This window comes from Hermetia illucens, chromosome 4 (assembly GCF_905115235.1).
Source record: "Hermetia illucens chromosome 4, iHerIll2.2.curated.20191125, whole genome shotgun sequence".
Classification (NCBI taxonomy): Eukaryota; Metazoa; Arthropoda; class Insecta; order Diptera; family Stratiomyidae; genus Hermetia; species Hermetia illucens.
The window spans coordinates 140,727,560-140,753,720 of record NC_051852.1 but is presented as its reverse complement, the minus strand read 5'-3'; the positions used below and the strand labels follow the sequence as shown (position 1 = coordinate 140,753,720).

The 26,161-nt window shown below is 44.5% G+C and overlaps 2 protein-coding genes across 2 annotated transcripts; one reads left to right on the top strand and one right to left on the bottom strand.

Annotated features, from left to right (window-relative positions):
* Nucleotides 1-1,511: 1,511 nt before the first annotated feature.
* Nucleotides 1,512-2,955, bottom strand: LOC119655509 (beta-1,3-glucan-binding protein-like). The gene is made up of 4 exons (XM_038061414.1): nt 2,775-2,955; nt 2,616-2,710; nt 1,841-2,551; nt 1,512-1,775 (listed from the first exon to the last, which is right to left on the bottom strand). The coding sequence occupies exons 1-4, from the start codon at nt 2,908-2,910 to the stop codon at nt 1,560-1,562; spliced, it is 1,158 nt and encodes a 385-aa protein (XP_037917342.1). The 5' UTR covers nt 2,911-2,955; the 3' UTR covers nt 1,512-1,559.
* A 21,365-nt stretch (nt 2,956-24,320) lies between these two features.
* Nucleotides 24,321-25,897, top strand: LOC119654841 (beta-1,3-glucan-binding protein-like). The gene is made up of 4 exons (XM_038060419.1): nt 24,321-24,553; nt 24,657-24,751; nt 24,822-25,535; nt 25,588-25,897. Exons 1-4 carry the CDS (start codon nt 24,445-24,447, stop codon nt 25,789-25,791), a joined length of 1,122 nt encoding a protein of 373 aa, XP_037916347.1. The 5' UTR covers nt 24,321-24,444; the 3' UTR covers nt 25,792-25,897.
* Nucleotides 25,898-26,161: the final 264 nt, after the last annotated feature.

Here is a 26,161-nt window from a genome sequence, read left to right as displayed (position 1 = left end):
GGACCTCGGCGCAAAACCGGGATGTCTGAAGTTCCTTATTAAGGCAGGCCTAGACCGGATACCGGTTGCCGTTGATGATGATGATGAATGTGTTGAATAAGATCAAGGTCGGTGCCGTCGTCAACAGAAGCAACGCTTTCTAGATACACAAATTGGTTGATACCCTCTATGTTCTGTTCATTAACGTTTGTAAATAGGAAGGGTGGGATAACCAGTTAGACTGAGAACCTTGGTTTTATTGAAGTTCATCTTCATTCTGACTTCGCTTTGCTCCATCCAAGAGATCTTAGGTCTATGATTCTGTGTGGTAGCAGGCAGATTTCGTTAGCGTAGGTGAAAAGTTTGTGTTGTGGAAAGATGGTATTGAACCTCTTCAAGACCTTCAGCGAAGGAAGCGTGAAAGATATTACGAGAAGTCAAAATATCTGCGGTAGAATACCATCGTAGTAGACTCCGCTTTGGGCTTTAAATTGTCTGAGGCGCTTGATCAAAACTCTATACATTGCCAAACAATATTTCGAGGGAAATTAATGTGGCTGGTACAGGAGAATCCAGACCGGAAACCACCCTGCGCCTTCCCGATTAAGCTTTCTAGGTTTTCATTGATGCATTCTAGAATTCTTGTAGCTATTCTCTTTGCGACAACCGGCAGTGCGTAAACACCCCAAAAATTTTCGCATTTAAAGCGGTGAACCTCTTCGGACATTCCCTGGAGGCTTAGCAAGCGGAACTGCGAACGCCTAGGCACTTTTTAGAGGAGAACCTTGCGAAGACTTTTATGCCCCTACAGGCGGATGGACGATTTCATCGCCTACATAACTAAGAAGTTTATGAGCGATACATTACATTAGGAATCACTTAAAATAGTCAAAGTGGCTACATTTGCGGAAGGGTTGGCAGGAAAGCCGGTTCCGCCTGATTACCGAAGTTAAGTGATGTTGAGAGTCGTAAGTACTCAGATGGGGGACAAAATTCGAATATTTAATTGTAATATTATTAACTTTCTGGGTTCACTTTGTGACAGCGCATTAATTAGAATAAAAAGTGAATTATGCAAGCTCCTTTTTTACTATATTTTTTATATCTATATTTAAGGGTCACCCCTCTAGAGTAAAATTTGTGTAGTATAGTGAGATAGGGGGCTATTCTTGATTTGCTCTGGAGCCTTTGACTGTCCTCCCCAATGCAATGATTTTTTTTTTCAAACAATTATCGAAAGCCTGTTTTTGATATAATTTTTAACTGCACTGGCGATTTGTAAGAATGTCCCTTAGTCCCTACAGCATTTCTTTCTGTTCACTCTGTCTTCATCGTTGCGATTTTCTAACTTTTCGAGCATTTTCAGGAAGTTAACTGACAGTTCCAAATAAAACTGCACAAGTACTATGGGTTCGTAAGTTGGAGTACGTTTATCATGGATGGAACTGCTTGCAATATACAAAAAATTCTAAACAACTTTAGGACAGATTTTCAAACTATTAGAGAAGATGTTTTTTACAAAAAAAGATAAATGAAGCCATATCTAATTAGTATTCCTTTTACTTTTCAATAAAATCCATTTAAAGAGCCCAGACACGAACATAATCGATTTGCATATGTGAATCAGTATTTCCAGGAACATAGTAATTCCAGGTTCTCAACCAGGCATCATGTCCGTGCCAGAAATTGGTGCAACCATGTGGGGCGCTGTTAGACCATGGTTTGCCATCTGGGTTCCAGGCGTCATCAGGGAAGAAGTTAACACCACCGACAGCCAAATTCAGCAATATATGGAACTAAAATCGAAATAAGTTGAACATGAATTTTAGATATGAATTATGAACAGAAAAATGACACTTACTTCTTGATCGAATGGGGCATCACGTCCTCCATTCTGCCATGGATTTTGGAACCATGGAACATTTTGAGAAAATGCACCACGATCCCAGAATCCACTACCAACCCAAACTGTACCCAATTCACTGTCATCAACTTTGAATGTCAAGTGATCTGGAGTCCATTCTAATTGATAACGATGGAAATCTTGATTGAACCCTCGTCCAGGAGCTGAATTTCTCTCGTAATGTGCACTTGGCCAAGCGTTTGCTGTAGAATCTGGCCCGAAATGCATGGTGGATGCAATTTGTTCGGCACCAATTGGAACTCCATTGGCAACTAAATTGCGATTTCCACGAGATTCCATAATGTCGATTTCACCAGATCTCGGCCAACCTCCGTATCTCCACTGGGAAGGAAGCATCCAAATTGCTGGCCAAAGCCAATCACCGGCTGGCAATTTGGCACGTACTTCAACGCGACCATATTTGAAACTGAATGAATTTAGGGTTCGGAGACGTGCACTACGAACTGGATTTAGAATATCCTCAGCCGATCCAGTACGATCACAACCCCAGTTATCGGCATTAGTGCATTCATTGCCCAATTTGATGTTTCCGTAGTACAAGAAGTCTTCACCATAGATATCCGATGTAAGGGTTGGTTTGATGTGGAGCACGCCATTTTCGGTGTAGGAATTTCTGCGATCATTCACATACCATTGGAACTCCCAGTTCTGGCAAAGGATAATATGACATTAGAAGAGGGTTGACATGTAGAATTTTTTGATGTAAACTCACACCACCCCCGGCTAGAGTGATTTCATGCTGCCATTTGCCTTCATCCAACCAGTCAAAGTTATCCTCAAATATCAATTCACCAGAACAATAGCTTCCTGGAAGTCAAAATAGTTGGTAGTCCTTGTTATGATAATATGAAGCAGAATTCTGTAGCCTTACCTCCATGGGTGGCTGATCCACTGGCTGAGGTAGGAGAGAGTGGGCATCGACCTTCAGCGGCCAGTGAGTAACCCACCAGAGCTAGGAGGTTTAGGACAGCAAAAAACTTCATGTCTTTCCAGATACTGATTACCATTCGCTTCGCAGAACTAAGCAACTAGATCTGCCGTTCAGTTGAACATTTTCCCAGGCTATATATACTACAGAATGGAAAAGGATGGTTATTATCTAATCATTTGCCAAGCTTCCCAATAATTGTTTTCCATTTGTTATCAGCAAAATTAAGAATTTAATGCAACATGCAAATTTTGTTTGTTTCATTTTTCTATTCCCTGAGTTTTCCAAAGTATTGTTGATTAACTTGATATGAATACCCAGTTGGTTGGAATTTCCATTCAACGGTATGATGTTATCTTTCGAGATTTCATTTTGTATTAATCGGAAGCTATGAGTGGATTTTTAATTGATAATTAATTGATAACAGGCAACTTGCGGGGGGAACGTTGACGAAGTCATACTGTGACTCAGCACGTTGGGCTTGCTAACCATGCACTAACGTTTAAGATGGGATCCGATGGTCCCAGGGCGAAACGTGGATTGGTACCCACGATGGAGCATAAAACCTGGGAAACGCCTGTTAAACCAACACCAATAGCTCTACTACCAAACAATATCTCCACCTCCACGTCGTGACCGCTGGGAGCTCTTTCTTAACGAAAAGCTGCAAACGGAGGATTATGGCGAGTCTTCCGCTCCTAAAAACGGGACAAATTGTACCAACTGGTCCTCCAAGTTGGCGGTTGGGTAGGACTGCCAACTCTACACGAAAAACAACGTGTTACGAAGCCAGAATAGGAGCTTCGGACTGGACGGATAATACAGCGACGAACCCGGCAACGACAAAGGAATAACGATTTGCGCATTTTCTCACGGAACGTGGGCTCCCTGTATAGAGATGAAGCTGCTGAGCAGCTAGCCGATACCCTGTCCCAATATAAGGCTGATGTAACAGCGTTGCAAGGGGAATGGTTGTTGGAAGTACCTGGTTTCCGCGGAAAGCGGTTCACAAACAAACGTCGGCCTCTCCAGATGGGACCACTTTCAACCGAACTGGCCACGTGCTGATCGAACGCCGCCACCTCTCAACCTTGATGAATGTCAGACCATATAGGGGGGCCAATATAGACTCGGATCACCATCTCGTTGGCATGATGATCCGAGCTCGAATCCCCTCTGACAATCAGGTGAGAGTTAACACTGAAGTCCTTCGCAACACAGCCTTTCTCAACACCTATAAGAGAGAAATGGATGCCGCAATAACTGCATCAACAAATGATCTTCACAATCACCTGAAGAACGTTATCATAAATACGGCCACAAACATATTTGGCCCCAGTTGCAAAAAGAGTCTAAAAGGCTGATTCGACGATGAATGTAAGCTCAGTCGAGCGGAGAAGCGACTTCACAGTCGAAAAAAGGAAGCCTGGGAGAACCAACAGGTCTGTGAACTCGAAAAGTACAAGAAGCAACCACACCAGGCGCGGAAATTTTATCAACAAGTCAGCAGGATGAAGCCTTACACACCTCGATGTTCATCTAGCCGAGATAAAGAGGGAAGTCTGATTTCCGACAGAATGGACATATTGGAGGGATGATAGTACTTTGATGTACTACTGAGTAACCAGAACATCGGCGAGTTGGAGATCAGATTTCCTCTCTGCAGAAAGTTACAGGAAAACTGTTGGAATATGGACATCAGTTGCACCATCTTTTCACCCACTTAAAAGCCGGCTGTGATAGCATAGCCAGGATAAAACTGTACACGGCAATGAGAGAATTCGGTATCCTGACGAAATTGATAAGACTGACTAGGGTAACCCTGACCCATGTGCGAGGCCAGATAAAACAGCAGGATCACTCTCAAGACCGTTCGATATCAACAACGGTCTAAGATAAGGGGATGCCCTATCATGCGTCCTCTTTAAATTGGCCCTGGAGAAAGTGATCCGTGATGCTGAGGTAAATGCGATGGGTGCGATCCCCTTTAAGTCCACCCAACTACTGGCCTATGCTGACGATATCGACATCATGGGAAGAACGACCCGAGACGTACAAACTGCCTTCATCCGGATCGAGTAGCCGTCGCGAGAGCTTGGGCTGCACATCAATGAAGGCAAGATAAAGTATATAGTGGCAACGTCAGCACCACAAACTAACCAACCCACAACATCAAACCGCACTGGTCAAACGGGAAGAATAACGATAGGAGACTACAATTAATCGAGATCTTTCATTTGATACTTCAGACAACCATATTCTGGGTACACCCTCTTGGCATGTATGGCTCCATTGAGCCCACTGCGAAATGATGCCACTCGTTGTATGGAAAACCACATGCAGAGCACATGTTCTTATCAAATTTGGTGACAATAAGGTAAGCTGTTTCCGAGTAAATCGGGTGTGACGGACAGTGAAGCCCATGGTGTTTTACGTAGGCACCTGTCGTGAGACTTAATCCTACGGTCCTCTTAAGACACGGATTGATTTTGTGACCACAATCAGAGCCCCGCTGAGACAAGCAACAACGGTACCAGTCTATACCAAGTGCATGGCTTAGCATTCATACTGGTGGATGCAAGAATTACCTAAATCTCTACCGAACTATGGAGTACGGCACTCGTGTTGGTACGCAACACCACGTTGAGGCCCGAAGGTCTCTTCTCGCTTGAGCACAACTACAACCACCATGAAACTCCCACTAGGAGGGCCAACCGCAAATAACCGAGCTGTCCTCACATACAACAGGAGTTCACCCGAAGTATGTGAGTCCAGGGGTTTTCCCGGTTCCCATGGTACCAGTATACCCCTGGTAAGGTTTCGTGACCAATTTGCCACTTCAGATGAGTCCCCGTGCAGATTCGGGTCTGAGCGCCCTGATTAGGCCTTTGGAGCATTCGCCTATTGAATCACGGCCGGCAAACCAAAGTGATTACAGCGTCTCCCGGTGCCACCACTATGGAGGTTCTCCTCGGCCACTTGGTTTTGGTTTGGCCGATAGAGTTGCCGCCCCATCTTCCTCGCCGCCACCTCTGAGCACCGGGTGTGACGGACAGCCAGATCGGCTTCCATGCCTAGAGCGTGCGCATTTTTTAATAGATGACCCGACTACTGGTGAAACAGGGCCATCCTTTAAACAGCCGATCACCAAACTAGCCAGCAGGCAACATCGATCAGGTGAATGTAAACCTATAGAGCTGTGCCTACAGAATCATGGGTCACCTGCCTTGACGATTATCAACAAGAGGGAAGGCTGAAAATCGCCAAGGCACTTTTCCTCCAGGCGCTAGCACCATTCAGAGAAATCCGAATGTGATGGCAGTTCCTGCAATAAGCATTGACGAACTATTGGGGATCTATAGTACAACAGGTGACACCAAAGCTTCGGGCCTGGACAGTATATCGAATAGGGCCATTAAGATCGCATTGGGATCCAGACCGGATATGCTCGCTGAGTTATTCAGAAGCATGCACGTCTCAGGGGATATTGCCTAGAGCATGGGAGTAACAGAAGCTGGCACGTGAGCCATCCTATAGACCCATATGCCCTCGGGATTCACTTGGGAAAATGCTGAAGTGGGTTATTTATAATAGATTGCTCTTGGTTGTTGAGGGCCAGAGAGCCATCGATGCCATCAAGTTTGTTAATGGCTTGGCTGAAAATGCGATTCACGGAAAAGTAGTACCAGCAAATATTGAGATTTCTGGAATACAATATAAATTCAATTTGGCCGATTGGACCTGTGTACAAAAGCCCCAGTGACGATTGGTGTTCCCACCTATCTCGCTGCTATTATCGATAACTACTTCCGAAAACGGACGCTCTGGCATGACACCTACAGGGCTTCATACTGGGCACACTACTGTAGAACGAAAAATGATGTACTTAATCTTGCGGATACGGAAGGAACCACGATGGTGGGTAACGCCGACGACGTAGCAGTACTTAGGGCAAGGCATCTCGAAGATGCTGACATGCATTCATGTGAAGCAATGAGTGCTGTTAAGGCCCGATTGGAGAGTACTAAACTTTCACTTGCGAAGAAAAGGACGGAAGCAGCCCTCATAATCAAGAAGAGAAATTATGCTTGGATTAGAATTGGGATCATCATTTCTAAGCCGACCATCAAGTACTTGCTAGTAATGTTTGTTTAAAGCTCAGTGAGCACAGTGAGTATATTTACTAAAAGGCGTCCACCACGAGTATGATCCTAGCAAGAATGATTTTAAATGTAGGAATCCTTATCCAACGCTTCTAAACTCAGTCCTGTCTACAGAAGAATAACCACGTGATGGCTGAGGGACATTACAGCACAATCAGGTGTTAAGATCCTCTGTCTAGAAAGGACTCTACGCTTTGATGTCACAGCGAATGCAGTTCGGATTTGCTCTCCTCTCAGAGCTAGGAAAGCCTCTAGGTTTCAAATGCTGAAGGATGCCATTATGGCTCACGATCCGGATTGTAGAGTCTGTCACGGGAAGCCATTGTCAAACTGAAGTCGCCTACCCCATCTTGTGACACGCAGCCAATAGTTAACACTCCTAGGGACCTCCAAGTTTGCACTCACGTCCTGGTGGGGACTGATACCACTTGGAGGCCGCTGTAGTTACTATACGAGGGCTCCTATAAGAACCTCGAGCGTGGAGAGTACTTGTCCAACCTGGACGTTGGAGCTAGGCTGAACAACGTTTTCTAAGGCAGACGTCACTGGGAGGAAAGGTGGGTGCTGCGTCCTTTTGCCAGTGAACCTTGCGTCGCTGAGTACAAGCCGCTTGGCTGTCGGTCAAAATGTAGCATAGCCATAGCCATAGCTTGGGGCTCGGATTATGCTCCAGCCATCGACAAACTTCCAGTATCGCCAGTACATGTAGCTAAAATCTCCGAGGAGTTTATGGTTCATATCATGGGTTTCTGGAATGTGCTCACGTTCGGTATCGAAGCTTCGCCGAATGCGCGCTTTCGCTAACTCAAGCGAGGATTTCAAGGATGTAAGCTAATCATTTTGATTCTCATCGAAGTAGGATGGGAGTGGGGAGTGGGGGGAGTGGACTCTGGAAAGTATTTCCCTCGCTCTTGACATATTTATGGTAATGTGCGTTTGTATTCTGTAAATACAAATGGTAACAGACGCGAATCCGGCGTCAGGTTGTTTCTAACGGTTACCGCCCGGGGCGCTCTCTTGACCTAGGAACTGGTTTCTGACGGACTTTTGACGGCAAGATTATGGTTCGGTATTCGATATAGTGGACAAGGATGCTTTCTATGAACCAGTGAAAACCAGGAGAGTATTTCTAACCATGACATTTTGATCATGGTGGGTGATTTGACTGGAAAAATAGGCTCTGACAAAACCTTGTTGGGGCATGGGATGGGGAAGCATGATCTTGGCGACTGTACGGATAATGGTGAAAAGTTTGTGGATTTTTCACAACTTTCATTGCTTTGCCATTTGCCATAAAGTTTGTAGGGTTTCAATTCTCCAAGTTCAACGCTGATCACTTATATGATCCGATTGCCGCTCGACAGTTAGATAGAGCTTGCTGGTCCAATGGCAGATGTGCTTAGTAATCTGCCTGGGAATATCAAAGAGCATTGGGCCGCCCACACACAAATGTCCTTTTCTCGGGTGTTACTTAAGTTATCCGGCTTTATTGACCGCTGTATGCTCAAGCTCCTACACTGAGCAAAATTCAGGAAAGTTCAACTTTGTGTATGAAGTGACAAAGGGGAATTAGTTGTTGCGCCCGACAGGGAAGCAGTAGCTGCCGACGATCGGTAGCTAAAATAATCCTGGAATGCATAAAAAGACACTTCTAAAGCCTAATCGAAAGAAAGCAGACTGGTTTCTTCCCTGAATTCTCCCGGATTGATCACATCCTAGGGATTGTTTTAGGACAGTGTGCGGAGTTTAGATATTCGTTTCAACTGCTCTTTAGCGATTTCGAGAAAGTTTTTGACATCGTAATCAGGGAGTATATCTGGCGTACTCTATGCAAGAAGGGCATTCCGGAGAAACTAATAGCTATTATCGGTGGGATATATAATGCATAGAGTTAAAACCTCAGATGAATTTGAAGTCTAAATCAGAGTCCAACAGGGTTCCATCTCGTGACCGATATTATTTGTTCTTGTCATCTGTGACGTTCTTCATGCTGTTGTGTCCGAAGAATGTGGGGGGCTTCAACAGATGAAAAAACTTTCCTCAAACACCTTGACTACACTGCCGACACTATTCACTCTCTCAGCGGACTCATTCTTACAAGCCTACCCAACTGAAAAATCTTAATCTCAAGAAGATACCTCTATATAAAATAGTAGTAATAGTACTCCGTGTTTGCTGCAAAATGATATGGATTTTTTTTCAAAAAGGTAAAAATAGCTAGTCAGTATCATTTCTGCAACAGAAGCTGCCAAATACGTCAAATTTAGATCACGCATTTTTAGCGTGTTTACTAACAAAAGGCTACTTATCAAATATGCCGACAGATATCATTATAACTGTTATCATGATTTTTATCTTTAAATGCATTATTTAAATAAGAAAAATCTATTTTATTGAATAGAAATTGATATGATGAATTAATTTTGCATTTACGATGATTTTATCAATTTAATCAAAATGCAAACTATATGAATCTATTTCTGGAATACAATATAAATTCGCCCAGCTTGGGGTAGGAAAGATACTTTGATAAGCTAGAACTGAATAACCCATTGTGGTGTATGAAAGAAGCTTAAACGGGGTATTGTTGCCAGATTTTTTCAGTTGTTTTAAATTTTTTAAAGATGTTAAAATTCCAATAGCAAATCAAACTGAAATAGAGTACTTACAATTTTGTTTTTGGGAGTAGGGTAGGTGAATCCGTTTACAGACAGAGTATTTGTCTCCCGTAACAGTACGCTGTCGGACTATCAACTAAACACCTCCCTCTCACTCCGTTTGACACATTACTTCGGGCGTGCCCTCCTGCTCTCCCGGCTTTGGGAGCCTTCAAGTTAGGCAATTCTTTTTACCAACGGGAGGGGAGAGGAGGAAGGGAGTTGTTAGTTCGTGAAACCCTTTACTATCCGGTCCTTCCGCTGGTCGAGTTCAATCTTCTTCGCATTAAGAAGAGCCCGAACATAATGCGCAACACAACGCGCCATAGAGCAGAACCGACTGCGTTGCTTCCATAAGGAGGTGCCTCCTAGTAGATATAGGGACCCCAAGATTCGCCATTAGCCGACACAAGGCCGAGACTCTAGCTGCAGCTCTCTCCGTTGCTGCTTTGGTTTGCTGGAAGAAGCGCACCTTCGAATTGAGCATCAAGCTAAAGATTTAACCGCTGGTTTTGACTCTGGGGGTCGGGATTCTGTTTTTCGTCAAGATTACTATCTAGGTTCTTCCAACGCAAGGCTGAAACCGTGAGCAGTCGTCCCTCAGTTTACCCGTCGCATCAATATGCCAAGTCTGCTTTGCGCCTGTTCAACAGTGCGTTCGGAAACAAGTGCCGCAACGTCGTCTGCATAACCGACTAGGCGCCACACTTGGAGCATATCAACTCTCAGCAGACTATCGTAGGAAGCGTTCCAGAGGTTCGGTTCTAGGATGGATGGATGCTACTCTCAAAGTGTGCTCCTTTGGCCCTATAACGTCTCATAAAGCAATGAGCGCTCTTTCTTACAGAATTAAAGGCATTTATAAAGGCATTTATGCGTTATGAACAGCGCTATCTGGCGGGATCGGCGGATGTGTGCCTCGGCTCGATGAACCGCATCTCAAACCTCCATCCACTGTTAATCTCCCTGTTCTGAATCCAAACTGCCTTGGGGGTAAGTCCCCGGCAACGCGGGTCGCTTCAGCGAGTCTACTTCTGATGAGCTTCTCGAGCATTTTCCCGGCCGTGTCAAGCATAATATACAGCGGTCGGTATGCAGACGGGAGCTCCGGGTCTTCATTTCCCTTGCTGATCAGCGCGAATCTGGTCGCTTTCCAGCCACAAGGAAAAATGCCCTGCTTCTAGAAAGCGTTGAATGCCTCAAGCAGCAAGCCTGGCCGCTGGCGGTAAACTTTCGTCGGAATGCCATCAGGACCTGGCGCCTTCTTGTTTTCCATAGTGAGAACCGCTCCTTCGAGCTCTCTCATTGTGAAAAGGCGGCAATCCTCGTTATCCACGCTATGGACATCAACCCGTATAGGATGTCTGGGGAACAACACCCGTACAATTAGGTCCATCTGGTCGGTCCTTAGCATGCAGGGCCTTCGCAGAGCCCCGATTTTCTGGGTGACATAAAGGCTTTGCTTTTATTTATCGCTGCGTGGCTCTATGTTCCTATGCCCGGGAACCCAGAGGAGAGTGATCTTGAGCGTGCCGCCCAGATGGTTGAGCGTGTCTCTGCACTGCCCCACCAACCGGGAAGATGTCGTCGTTGAATACAAGGCCTTGATGGCCGCTTGGCTGTCGGTCAGAATGGTTATGTTACGCTTGGGGCTCGAATCACGCTCCAGCCATCGACAGACTTCCAATATCGCCAGTACTTCCGCCTGGAATACACTGGCGAAACCTGGGAGACCATACGACTTGGATACACCGTGTGTATTCGAGAAAACCCCCGCGCCGACTCCATAAGCCATTTTTGATCCGTCCGTAAAGAATACCGTGTCGCCACTTTGCCCTGGTTGGAAGGTCCACAGCAAAGTTTCTCGTGAAGTTCAGCTTGCGTATGACATAGTCCGTGGGGGATGCCCAGATTTCTCGAGGTATTTCATCTAGAATGTTGCTGTGACCGTAGGACTTCGCTGCCCAGCATCCGGACTCACGTAGTCTGACGGCACTGCACGCTGCAACATATTTGATGTGGAGGTCTAGGGGGAGGAGATGCAGAAGTACATTGAGAGCATCCGCCGGGCAGGACTGCAGAGCCCCCGTAGCACCTGCACACGCGGTTCTTTGAATCCTATTAAGCTTCGTTCTATTGTATTTCTTCTTCAAAGCCTGCCACCATACAATAGATCCGTACGTCAGGATCGGACGCACTACAGCGGTGTACATCCAGAGAACCATCCTCGGCCGGAGACCCCATTTCTTCGCAAAGGTTCTCTTACAGGCATAGAAGGCTATACAGGCCTTCTTAACCCTCAGTTCTATGTTCAACCTCCAATTTAGCTTAGGATCCAGGATTACACCCAGATACTTTACATTAGAGGAAAGAACCAATCTTTGTTCATTCAGCCGTGGTAGATGGAATTCAGGTATCCTTGGCTTGGTGGTGAATAGCATCAGTTGCGTTTTGGTTGGGTTTATGCTGAGTCCGCATCTTGCGTGGTAGATGGAATTCAGGTATCCTTGTCTTGGTGGTGAATAGCATCAGTTGCGTTTTGGTTGGGTTTATGCTGAGTCCGCATCTCGCGGCCCACAGGCACACCTTTCGCAACGCTCCTTCCATGATGTCGCTCATAATGGACACCACTTGATAATACTTCCTTTTTATTTGAGCGCCCCGGTATCACATGGGGTATGTCAGCTCTCGCTACGTCTTTCGATCACGGCTGCGGTGAACGACGCATTTTTGTGCTACGCCCAAACGAACTCAGCTCTTTTTCGTTCCTTGTTGCTTCGTCGATTTTTTTTATTGGTTTATGTGCATTGGAAAACTCACCAGTGCATCGTGTGCAAGGGAGCAGGCCACAATAGTCAGGAACGAGTGAACCATCGGGGATACAGCCTCTACCCCAGTTCCTTGAGGCCTAGCCTACGCTTAGCTGATCCCAGAATTTATGGACGAAACAGCGCTCACTCGGGACAACGCAGTATACTAACACCGGTTGAATGCATACTACCCAACTATGGCTCCGAAAGGGCTGGCTCCTGATACACGTCACAACTACCACTTTGGCAGAGCTAGGCTCACATCACCCCAACGACGTCGACAGAGAGCTGTCGACAGCTCCGGAGACTCCCAGTGTGTTCCGACCAGCACTGGCCATTTACGGTTCGCTCTTCACCGAGAATCTTTCTCAAGGCCAGAACCAGTTAGGGGGTCAGAACTACTTATTCGGGCACCTCGGGGATGTCACGCCACGTATCGTAAGCGCTAAAGTGTTAAAGGACGCTGACGATTTCTGAGGGGGTACTTCCAATAAAACTAGCTAACTTGCCACCTTTTCATAGCTTGTTCTTAGCATTCATGACCAACGGGATATTTCTCGCATCATGAAAGCGGCAGGAATTGGTACTGTTGGCAAAGGTTGGTATACCTCAGGGGCAGTCATCCTCTTATAAATACATTTGTCTATTAGACACTGCAGGGCGTCGAGAGAAAATCCCGTCCCGTGGTGGAAATTACGCAGCCTTCTACTATACACTTAGGTTTATCTTTCGTTGTACGTCTATATTTTGGGCCCGATGACAATCATTCCATTTTATCCTGTTCTTCTTAGCCCTGAGCAATCCGGCAAGAGAATGTCATGCATTCCGGAGCTTATTCTTTTTCGACTGCGAGCACGACGGGTCTCTCCTTTTTATACGGCAAAAGGTCCTAGTACTGTGTTTATGGGGACAGTGACCTTTCTACCTTTTCAGAAGGTGTAGTAGTTTTGGGCTTTTTTAAAGGGGTTTATAGTAGACTCCCCCGTTAATGGTGTAGTTGGGGTTATTGTATTACGGGTCGCAGTTGCAAGCAGATGTTTTCGCTAAGAAGTGCAGTTGCCTTATGTGATCCTCACACGTGACACAACTCTTTCATCATCATCATTATCAACGGCGCAACAACCGGTATCCGGTCTAGGCCTGCCTTAATAAGGAACTCCAGACATCCCGGTTTTGCGCCGAGGTCCACCAATTCGATATCCCTAAAAGCTGTCTGGCGTCCTGGCCCACGCCATCGCTCCATCTTAGGCAGGGTCTGCCTCGTCTTCTTTTTCTACCATAGATATTGCCCTTATAGACTTTCCGGGTGGGATCATCCTCATCCATACGGATTAAGTGACCCGCCCACCGTAACCTATTGAGCCGGATTTTATCCACAACCGGACGGTCATGGTATCGCTCATAGATTTCGTCATTGTGTAGGCTACGGAATCGTCCATCCTCATGTAGGGGGCCAAAAATTCTTCGGAGGATTCTTCTCTCGAACGCGGCCAAGAGTTCGCAGTTTTTCTTGCTAAGAACCCAAGTTTCCGAGGAATACATGAGGACTGGCAAGATCATAGTCTTGTACAGTAAGAGCTTTGACCCTATGGTGAGACGTTTCGAGCAGAACAGTCTTTGTAAGCTGAAGTAGGCTCTGTTGGCTGACAACAACCGTGCGCGGATTTCATCATCGTAGTTGTTATCGGTTGTGATTTTCGACCCTAGATAGGAGAAATTGTCAACGGTCTCAAAGTTGTATTCCCCTATCCTTATTCTTGTTCGTGTTTGTGTTTGACCAGTGCGGTTTGATGTTGTTGGTTGATTCGTCTTCGGTGCTGACGTTGCCACCATGTATTTTGTCTTGCCTTCATTGATGTGCAGCCCAAGATCTCGCGCCGCCTGCTCGATCTGGATGAAGGCAGTTTGAACGTCTCGGGTGGTTCTTCCCATGATGTCGATATCGTCAGCATAGGCCAGTAGTTGGGTGGACTTGAAGAGGATCGTACCTCTTGCATTCACCTCAGCATCACGGATCACTTTCTCGAGGGCCAGGTTAAAGAGGACGCATGATAGCGCATCCCCTTGTCGTAGACCGTTGTTGATGTCGAATGGTCTTGAGAGTGATCCTGCTGCTTTTATCTGGCCTCGCACATTGGTCAGGGTCAGCCTAGTCAGTCTTATTAATTTCGTCGGGATACCGAATTCCCTCATGGCCGTGTACAGTTTTACCCTGGCTATGCTATCATAGGCGGCTTTAAAGTCGATGAACAGATGGTGCAACTGTTGTCCATATTCCAACAGTTTTTCCATCGCCTGCCGCAGAGAGAAAATCTGATCTGTTGCTGATTTGCCTGGAGTGAAGCCTCTTTGGTATGGGCCAATGATGTTCTGGGCGTATGGGGCTATCCGGCCTAGCAAGATAGTGGAGAATATCTTATAGATGGTACTCAGCAACGTGATACCTCTATAATTGCTGCACTGTGTGATATCTCCCTTTTTATGTATGAGACAGATTATGCCTCGCTGCCAATCGTCAGGCATTGATTCGCTGTCCCATACCTTGAGCACAAGTTGATGAACCACTTGGTGTAGCTGGTCGCCTCCATATTTAACCAATTCGGCTGTAATTCCATCGGCTCCTGGCGACTTATGATTTTTTAGCCGATGAATTGCACGGACTGTTTCTCCTAAACTTGGTGGTGGCAGTATTTGTCCGTCGTCTTCAGTTGGCGGGACCTCCAACTCGCCGATGTTCTGGTTGTTCAGTAGCTCATCAAAGTACTCAACCCATCGCTCTAATATGCCCATTCTGTCGGAAATCAGATTTCCCTCTTTGTCTCGGCAGGATGAGCATCGAGGTGTATAAGGCTTCATCCTGCTGACTTGTTGGTAAAACTTCCGCGCCTGGTGCGGTTGCTCCCTGTACTTTTCTAGTTCACAGACTTGTTGGTTCTCCCAGGCTTCCTTTTTCCGTCTGTGAAGTCGCTTCTCCGCTCGACGGAGTTCGTGATAAGTCTCTGCGCGTGCCCGCGTTCTTTGAGAATGCAACATTACTCGGTATGCGGCATTCTTCCGTTCCGTTGCTAGCTTACATTCATCGTCAAACCAGCCGTTCCGACTCCTTTTGCGGCTGGGGCCAAGTATATTTGTGGCCGTATCCATGATAACGTTCTTCAGGTGGTTGTGAAGATCATTAGTTGATGCTTCATCTCCAGGTCCTCTATTGACTGCGGTTATTGCGGCATCCATTTCCCTCTTATAGGTGTCGCGGAGGGTTGTGTTGTGGATGGCTTCAGTGTTCACTCTCACCTGATTGTCAGAGGGGATTCTAGGTGGTATTGTTATTCGAGCTCGGAGCACCATGCCAACGAGATAGTGATCCGAGTCTATATTGGCCCCCCTATATGTTCTGACATTCATCAAGGCTGAGAGGTGGCGGCGTTCGATCAACACGTGGTCAATTTGGTTGAAAGTGGTCCCGTCTGGAGAGGCCCACGTATGTTTGTGGACCGCTTTCCGCGCAAACCAGGTACTTCCAACAACCATTTCGTGTGACCCTGCTAATTGAATAGTCCGCAGTCCGTTATCATTTGTTTTTTCGTGTAAGCTATGGGAGCCAACATATCGCTTGAATACGGGCTCCTTCCCTACTTGGCTGTTAAAATCCCCAAGTATGATTTTGATATCATATCTGGGACAGGCTTCGAGGGTTCTTTCTACTGCCTCGTAGAAGGTATCCTTCTCCGACTCTGCAGTCTCCTCTGTAGGGGCGTGAACGTTTATGAGGCTTATATTTCTAAACTTGCCTCGCAAGCGCAGAGTGCATAGCCGTTCGCTTATACTTTCAAAGCCGATAACAGCAGGTTTCATTTTTTGGCTGACTAAGAAACCTACTCCGAGCACATGGTTTACTGGATGGCCGCTATAATATATGGTGTAGTGGCTCTTCTCCAGGAAACCGGTCCCTGTCCATCGCATCTCTTGCAACGCTGTTACATCAGCCCTATATTGGGACAGGGTATCGGCTAGCTGCTTATCAGCTTCATCTCTGTACAGGGAGCGCACGTTCCATGAGAAAATGCGCAAATCGTTGTTCCTTTGTCGTTGCCGGGTTCGTCGTTTTAATATCAGTCCTATCCGAGGCTCCTGTTGTGGCTTCGTAACGGTTGTTTTCCGTGTAGGGTTGTCAGCCCTACCCAACCCCCAACCTGGAGGACCAGTTGGTACAATTTGTCCCGTTTTTAGGCGCGGGAGACTCGCCTTCATCCTTCTCCGTCTGCAGCTTTTCGTCAAGAAAGAGCTCCCAGCGGTCACCACGTGGAGGTGGAGATAGGGTTTGGTAGTAGAGCTGTTGGTGTTGGTTCAGCAGGCATTTCCCAGGTTTTATGCTCCATCGTGGGTACCAATCCACGTTTCGCCCCGGGACCTATACTACCCTTTGACCACCAACTCTTTATAGGAATTTATGTTCAGAGCCGGAATAAGGCACTAGTCTCGAGTCCGTCTTAACTGAACCTGTACTATCAACTTAGAGGTGTCATGGCTGTAAACGAGCTTGTAGCGCTGCAAAGATTATTTTTGAGACGGAAGCAGCTGCAACATTAGACTGAATGCCGATTACAAGAAGTGTAACTCTGGTCTATTAAGGTATCAGTAAGGTAGGCGACGTTTCTAGTTGTGTGCCTAAGAGGTTACACGTATGAGATGAGAGAAAATCTAGTGCAAGCTCATAGCTTTTGATATCTGATTTGTCTTTGTTTAAAAGCTAAATTTTCTTTGTCACAAAAGTCAACTTTCGCATCCATTTGAATACCAGTTAATCAAAAGATCAGGTAGTCAATAAGCGTTTTGTAATCTCATGGCAAAGCTATTCTATTTTCGAGGTAGCCTCTTTCAATCTAAAATCTTCACATTTCTGATTAGCTTTTGTGAAACGAAATATTTCTATAACTTTCACCTCGGCTACATTATAGATTAGACTATCTTCTAAAATGGCATTGTTCGATGTGTGTAACGTTATCAGTACATCTAATAGTAAAGATCCCATGGATTAATGAAAATTTGTCAACTCACTACCATCTACACATTGTCAGAGTTTTGAATAGATAAGGAACATAGCAATCTTTATAAAACGTTGAGTTCGCTTATCAAACTTTAATATCTGAAGCGAAAACATGGTTCGTTTTGAATAAGTAATTGTACTTTAATGGCAAAAAATGACTAATTATTGGTTATCGATAATGTCACCGGTGTATGTGCATAATTAGCATTCATTTTGTTGATGATTGATAACTGTTAGCTAATCTGAGTAGTTACAGATAAAAAGCCTGAGACGGTTACTTCTGCGAGTGCAAAGTAATTGTTATTGTTTACAAATTCTGTTCATGACGCGTTACACGTGATTGGTGAGTACATTCCAAAAAGGAAGGTATAAATTTTCATAATTTTGTCTGTCTTAAAGCAGATTAAGGGCTTTATAATACACAAAGAGTAGGCTATCAGAGGATTTCTTTTTGACATTTTTCGAAGCGTTCTGCTCAACGTGATTTGTGAATATTTATGAAGAGGAGAAAAGATGAAAATATTGAAACATTATAAAAAAATGCTTTATATTCACTCCTTTGTAGCGGTTATAGTTTTGACACTATCCCTTCTTTTTCCTCATGGGATTTTTAATGCCATGATCGGTTACGCCATTTTGCTCTATCAAAGACTTGATCTGCATGCAATCGCGCGGCTTTCAAAACTCCAAGCCATCGTTTTTTCGGCCGGCCTTTTAGTCGCTTACGTACCATCAGCTTCGATGTTCAGATTTATTTTGGCAAATGAGTTATCATCTGCCCGAATTACGTGACCATGCCTACGAAGATGCCTCTCTCGCAATTTTTTCACAATCGATGCAACTCCATACCGATCGTGGATATCTTCATTTCGGATCTGATCATGGCGTGTTGCGCTATTAATCCAACGCAAAGTGCAGCAATTACAGAGGTATCCCGTTGCTGAGTACCATCTATAAGATATTCTCCGCTATCTTGCTAGGCCAGATAGCCCCATACGCCCAGAACATCACTGGCCCATACTAAAGAGACTTCATTTCAGGCAAATCAGCAACAGATCAGATTTTCTCTCTGCGGCAAGCGATGGAAAAACTGTTGGAATATGGACAACAGTTGCACCATCTATTCATCGACTTTAAAGCTGCCTATGATAGAATAGCCAAGGTAAAACCATGACAGAATTCGGTATCCCGACGAAATTGAATTGCGAACTCTTGGCCGCGTTCGAGAGAAGAATCCTCCGAAGAATTTTTGGCCCCCTACATGAGGATGGAGGATTCCGTAGCCTACATAACGACGAAATCTATGAGCGATACCATGAGCGTCCGGTTGTGGATAAAATCCGGCTCAATAGATTACGGTGGGCGGGTCACTTAATCCGTATGGATGTGGATGATCCAGCCCGGAAAGTCTATAATTGCAATATCAATGGTAGAAAAAGAAGACGAGGCAGACCCTGTCTAAGATGGCGCACAACAATGGCGTAGGTCAGGACGCCAGAGAGCTTTTGAGGATATCGAATTGGTGGACGCGCCAAGCCGGGATGGCTGGAGTTCCTTATTAAGGCAGGCTTAGACCAGATACCGGTTGTTGCGCCGTTGATGATGATGATGAAAGATGGAGAGTTTTAGGTTATTACTCACAATTTGGCAGGACCTGAAAAATATGGCCAATGAGGATGTGCTACCCTGTTGGTAGATTTGCCGAATTCCGTTTTCTCGAAAAACCTTTCCATCAAATTGAGAACATATTTTCGAAGCGGTTTCACTCTTGCTGACCGATATACTTCGGCGCTTTTCCCCGACCTTTCTAGTCTTCCAGTTATAAGATAGACCGTTGCAATATCTTAGTATTTAGCGTTCAAACGCTTCGCATTTATTCATGACAGGGTTGGAGCGGGTGATCCGTAACAGATGCTGGATCTTATCAGGGTCTTGTAAAGATTAGTTTGGCTTTGGCACTAAAACTTATTTTCTTGCGAAGAAGATAGTAGATCTTACTAACTGCGCCGCGTGCTTTATTCATAGTCGGCTCCAGGTGCGGATTAAATTTGAGGAATTCCTGAAACTTAAATCCCAAGTATTTGATGGTCTGTGAGTTGCTCACTGTTGTATTTCAGATTTTAAGTTTCAAGCGTTTAGCATTTTTATGGATACTTCTATAACCTGGGTACCTAGATTGTCTCCTAAAAGTGCACAGCTGCGTTTTTGCCTGATTTATTCTAATGCCCCAATAGCGGAAGTATTTACAGAGAAGTACCAAGTATTTTTCTATTCCTTTAGTGGCCTTATTGGGACGGACGTTCGACGCGAAGATAAGGGTGTCATCGGCACATTGGATAATGTCAGTGCCGGTCTCAGGAATGCGAACCGCGCCCGTGAAAATGTTGTATAAGGTAGGTCCTGAAATGGATCCTTGTAGTACTCTTGATGTTACTGGCAAGAGATCGGAAAATTTGTTTCCCACGTTGACAACGTCTCCACAGACGGAAAAAGGTAACCTGGAGAACCAACAGGTCTATGAACTCGAAAAGTACAGGGAGCAACCGCACCAGGCGTATAACTTTTACCAACACAGTCAGCAGTATGAAGCCTTACCCACCACGATGCTCATCCTGGCGAGACAAAAGGGGAAATCTAATTTCCGACAGAATTGGCGTCGGAGCGATGGGTTGATTATTTTGATGAACTGAACAACCAGAGCCACCACTAAGTATAGAAGTCTGTCCCATTCGCATAAGTCGTCAGGATCCGATGGAATTACAGCCGAATTGGTTAAATATGGATGTGACCAATTACACAAAGCGGTTCATCAACTGATCTGGGACAGCGAATCAATGCCTGACGGCTGGCAACGAGATACCTAGAAAGGGAGATATCACGCAGTGCGGCAATTATAGAGATATCACGTTGCTGAGTACCACCTATAAGATATTCTCCCCTATCTTATTAGGTCGGATAGCCCTACGTCCGCGACATCATTGGTCCATACCAAAGAGGCTTCACTCTAGATAAATCAGCAACAGATCAGATATTTTCTCTGCGGCAAGCGATTGAAACCTGTTGGAATATGGTGTTGATTGGACAATATCTTTGATACCCGTAAAACAATTTCAGCAGGAAAGCGGCAATATGAAATTTTGTCGCTAAGGGTAGCCAGCTCAACCTTCTCATAGGCGTTCTTCACATCCAGCACCACAGTCAACATCTGCTGACCTTAACCTTTTGCTATCGAAAAGTGCAAAAGGATATCATTGATGCAAGCAGATGTAGATTTGCCTCTCTAATAGCCATACCAGTTAACAGGTAGGACTTTGTCTTCATCAATGAAATAATTGATACGAACCTTGATTATAGAATTGAGTACTTTGGCAAACACAGTAAGAGTAGCAATAGGGCGGCAACTGGTCAAAAGTTATGAGTCCTTAATTGTTTTTAAGATGGGTGCCACCTGAATAATAGACCAGTCCTTGCACCAAATTAGGTTAAGCCCCTCTAGCAGCGCAGAGAATGTTTCCAGCGACAATCAGCGTACATGCTGATAAGTGCTTGTGCCTAAGCAAAGCAGCAGTTAGCTCTTCTAGAGAGAAGGGCTGAGAAACAGTGGGATATGTAAGGATATCTGGAAAAGCGGGGGAAAGGGGGCGATAATGCCTAGCTTGAAAATCAAGATATTCAAGGCTTTTCTTAGGATCTCAATATGGGGATTTTTCGCTAAAGCAACCACAAAAACCCCTCATGAATTTCCAGAAGGACTTGACATCTTTTGTCACAAATAAGTCAGACTAAGTTTCACGCCAACGCTTCCCGCAAATGGGAGTGTGGTGACCATTGGATATTTTATCCATAATCTATCAATAATTCCAATGCCAACATTGATTAGAAGAATTAGCAAGAGCTTTGTCTAGAATTGAGCCCAATTGATTAGGCGTAGACGGTGGGTTCAAAAAGTGGGCATCCCATTATTAAGAAAATTAAATGGGGAGCTGAGGGCAGCACCCTTCAATCTCATGCCTTTGCCATGAGCGAGGTAGTCACCCAGCTTTTGGGATCTAGCATTAACATCCCAGTGATTGTTATATTTCTCACAAAAAGTGAGGAGTCTTCCAAAGGCCGTGTTGAACTCCCTGTTAGAGATACTGGGAGGGAGATAGACTGACACAATCACGAAATTAGAAGGGACTTAGAGTGTTTTAGCTATGACAATATCATAATCTGAAACATAGTTGACTTGGCGAAAACAAATGGACTTGCGGAACGCCAAAATGACGCCACCATAGTTGCCTTCCCTAAACTTAGCTATTAGATTAAAACCGGAATTAAACTTTCAAAGGGGAGATTGGTTAATAGTATATGTTTCTTGGGGGGTAAGAATATCAAAGTTGTTGCTATTAGCATAATATTCTATGTTTGATTTATTTGTCCTTACGATTTGAAGTATTTTCATCAGACACGGAGATGCCCTATTGTGCGTCCTCTTTAACCTGGCTCTGGAAAAAGTGATCCTGATCTATGCTGACGATGTCGACACCATGGAATGAACAACACGAGACGTGCAAACTGCTTTCAGTCAGATCGAACAACCGGCGCGACATCTTGGGTTGGACATCAATGAGGGCAAGACAAAGTATATGGTGGCAACGTCAGCACCAACCCGTACCTGTCAAACGGGAATGATAATTTCTCCTATCTAGGGTCGAAAATCACAACCGATAACAGCTACGACGATGAAATCCGCGCACGGTTGTTGTCAGCCAACAGAGCCTATTTCAGTTTACAAAAACTGTTCCGCTCGAAACGTCTCACCATAGGGTCAAAGCTCTTATTGTACAAGACTATGATCTTCCCAGGTCTGATATATTTTTCGGAGATTTGGCTGCGCTCGAGAGTAGAATTCTCCGAAGAATTTTTGGCCCCCTACATAAGGATGGACGATTCCGTAGCGTACACAAAGACGAAATCTATGGGTGATACCATGACCGTCTGGTTGTGAATAAAATCCGGCTCAATAGGCTGCGGTGAGTAGGTTACTTAATCCGAATGGATGAAGATGATCCAGCCCGAAAAATCTATATCGATGGCGTAGGCAAGGACGCCAGACAGATTTTAGGGATATCAAATTGGTGGACCTCGCCGCAAAACCGGGATATCTGGAGTTTCTTATTAAGGCAGGCATCCGGTTTATACCGGTTGATGCGCCATTGATGAGAATTTTCATCAATGCTATCATCACGTTTCAAATCAGTTTGATTAAGTGTCTTCATGATGTCAGAGACCTTACTCTTTAGATCCTGATCATCTGATCTTATAACAGGTTCATAGAATATTTGCAATAGTTTTCTAATTTTTCTCTAGTACTTCGTTACTGCAACCTAGAAAGGATTTTCATAGACAGGGGCGTTGGTTTGAAAACATTGGGAGGTGTTATTGCTGGGGTCTTCTATTGGATCAAGCCCAGGCTTCTCTTCTTTATAACATTACTAAACTTGGTTGAGCCTCTGGGACTTCTATTAGAATCCAGAGTGGTACATTTGGGCCTTGAGGCCCCTTTAATGGGAAGAGAGGGGGAAAAAGTTATCATAACTATTCGAACCTTGCAACTGTTTTATTCACGAGCAGCTTCTGTAACAGCTATGTTTCTAATCGAAATAATTTCTACATTTTTGGTAGATTCTACTTATTTCTCCCTAACCTGTGAGAAATCTTTCTACGCAATAGACATTTTTTGACCTCACAGGTGCATGACATAACAGAGCGGGATATTTTTGATCACCCCATATCTGTCGGCACATCTGAAAGATTTAAAGGCTCTGAGGCCCAGGGAAGTCAAACGATCAATTCGGAGCCTATTAACATTAACAGGATCCTTGAAGAGGACTTTCGGGCTCCTCCAACTGACCTGTATATAGCTGTAGTGAGTGTAAATTAAGAAGAGCTGTTTCTACAATCATAATTCTTCCAACTAAGACTGGATAACTTTCCTCTGGGTTACGAGATCATACAAGAGCGGGACTTTCGCTTTATTAGTAGGAGCCTGGTCCAACAAATTTTAGGGAGCCAAGTTTGGAACTCCCACCGGAATAGGTTCCGAAGATGGAGGGAGAATTCCCTAAAGAAGACATTGTCAGTTTTCAGGCTTGAGGTAAGTATAGAGATTTTGACTTCGACAGTTTTTGGGGGGTTGATAGAAACCACATACACCACCACAGAATTCGCTAAAGCAGTCGTTGGCTCACTGAGTACAACTTTAGAAGCACGGTTGGAAGCAAGGCCTTTCAAGGCAGTGGCAGGATAAACCTTCCTTTGTGCAGGTGTTAGGCTCGGATTAGTTATTAGTGGAATCCACGTTCTTCACTTGGAGCGCTGCACTCCTCAGAGTCGGCGTCATATCGGGGGGCGGAATAGATAATTTTTTTTAATTTCAAAGGAGTGGACACGATTTTCACACCGTATCTGGTGATCTTTTCCTACGACTCTGTAGGCAGGACATTGTCCACAAAACTTTAAAAAGAAGACGGTTATAGTATAGTGGAGTCATTTAGGTCCGGATCATCAATTTTGCTGGTATCACGAGGCTGGGCTCAATGTGGAGATTGGTTTATAGTCCTATGAAGTACAAATTTATTACCATACCGTTGTTTTCAAGGTATGGTTTCACTTTGCTTCATAGCTCTAAGGCTATAGTGAATGGCTCCTGCAATTTTCCGCTCATAAAGCAAACATACAAAACTATAATGAGACTTACTTTAGACCTGCGTGTTTTATGATTGATCTGTAAATTTGCATATGTAACTGCTGATAGTAAACAATGGAATGCAACGAGGGAGTACGCATTCATTATTCACTCTGAATAGAGACCTTACAAAGTATAATCGTATAGCCCGTGTCTGGGGCTGTTTCTCGTATTCAACTGTTCAGTAAATCTGCATATCGCGAAAAGGCATGATTTCGAAGCAAGTTTTCGTATTTATAACTTTTTCCATAGTAAATCAGGCTATGGGTAAATGCCGTCAATCTCCAACAGAAGCCAGCGGTTCTGTAGCAGATCCTGGTAAGAATCCATCAAGCACCAATTCCTTTTCAAAAACCCTTAAATCCCCTTTGCAGAACCTTTTATAGGAAAACTTTTACATAGCAACCAATACTACTTGTAGGTCCTTTCTGTTCTGGAGATCTGATTTTTGAAGAAAATTTCGATTTTTTCGATGCGAATATCTGGGAACATGAAGTTAATATAGACGGTGGAGGGGTAGGTCTAAAAATCGAAGTTAAACATGTCGCAAACAACCTAAAATTAAATTCTTCTAACATTTTTTTAGAACAATGAATTACAGTGGTATGTGAGTGACGAAGAAAATTGTTATGTTAACAATGGTATCCTACACATCAAGCCGACCCTAACATCAGACAAATTTGGCGAGGATTTTCTCACCTCAGGGACCATAGACATTGGCGACGAGTGCACTAGCTCCAGACCGAATGGTTGCTCTCGGACAGGAACTCCAGATGACATTCTGAATCCCATTCGAAGTGCTCGGATACGATCCATTAACTCCTTCAGTTTCAAATACGGTAGAGTGGAGATTCGAGCGAAGATACCAACTGGAAATTGGTTATGGCCTGCCATATGGATGCTTCCCACTGACAATGTCTATGGTGTTTGGCCTAAATCTGGAGAGATTGATATTCTGGAATCTCGTGGAAATCCAAATTTAACTCGTTGGGGTAAACAAATTGGGGTGGAACGGCTTTCTGCAACTTTGAACTATGGTCTCAGTGAAACCGATCCTTACGGCATAGCAAGCCTTTCAAGTAAAAGAAACTCTCCACCGGGACAAGGTTATAATCTCGACTTTCATAACTATCGACTGGAATGGGCTGCAGATCATATAACTTTTAAAGTGGATGAAGATGAAATAGGAACGGTTACAGTTGGAGATGGATTTTGGAAACTTGGCGGTTTTGGAGCTCATTTTCCTGAGTCTGCAAATGTATGGACCAAGGGAGGGGTTAATGCACCATTTGACGAACAGGTTTGGTTTGATTTATTATTAACTTCTTTTGATAAATCCTTTCCTATTCCAGTTCCATTTTCTTATCAATTTGGCCGTGGAAGGTAACTTTTTCCCCGTTCAAGCCATTAGTCCACAGGGTGAGCCGTGGGTGAACTCATCACATCTAATGACTAATTTCTGGAATGCACACGATGGATGGCTACCTACCTGGAGTTACGGCAAGAGTGACGATTCACATCTTCAGATAGACTACATTAGGGTCTGGGCTTTGTAAAAAAGAAGTTATGATAATGGAGGTATCTAGAATATAAATAAGGTTTTGTTTTACACAAAACATTAAAAATGATATCTTTTTTAATAAATGGTGGTCTTGACTATAATCGGCCGAAGCGAATTTCTTTCAATGGGAAATTTGTTTAAATAATGCAATTTTGAAAAAAAAACATTCTTTTCGCACCCAAGTTTTTACCTTTGTGTGCTGGAAAAGTGAAAATAAAAAAGAAATTCAAAATTGTGCACGGTCGATCAGAGAGGGATCTCTACTGAACAAATGGAGAAAAAAAAATTGAGCAAGTCCGAAAAAGGTAACTTTTGGGAAATCGCGTTTAAAGATAAACAAGTCGGAAAACCGGAAGCTGGGCGCT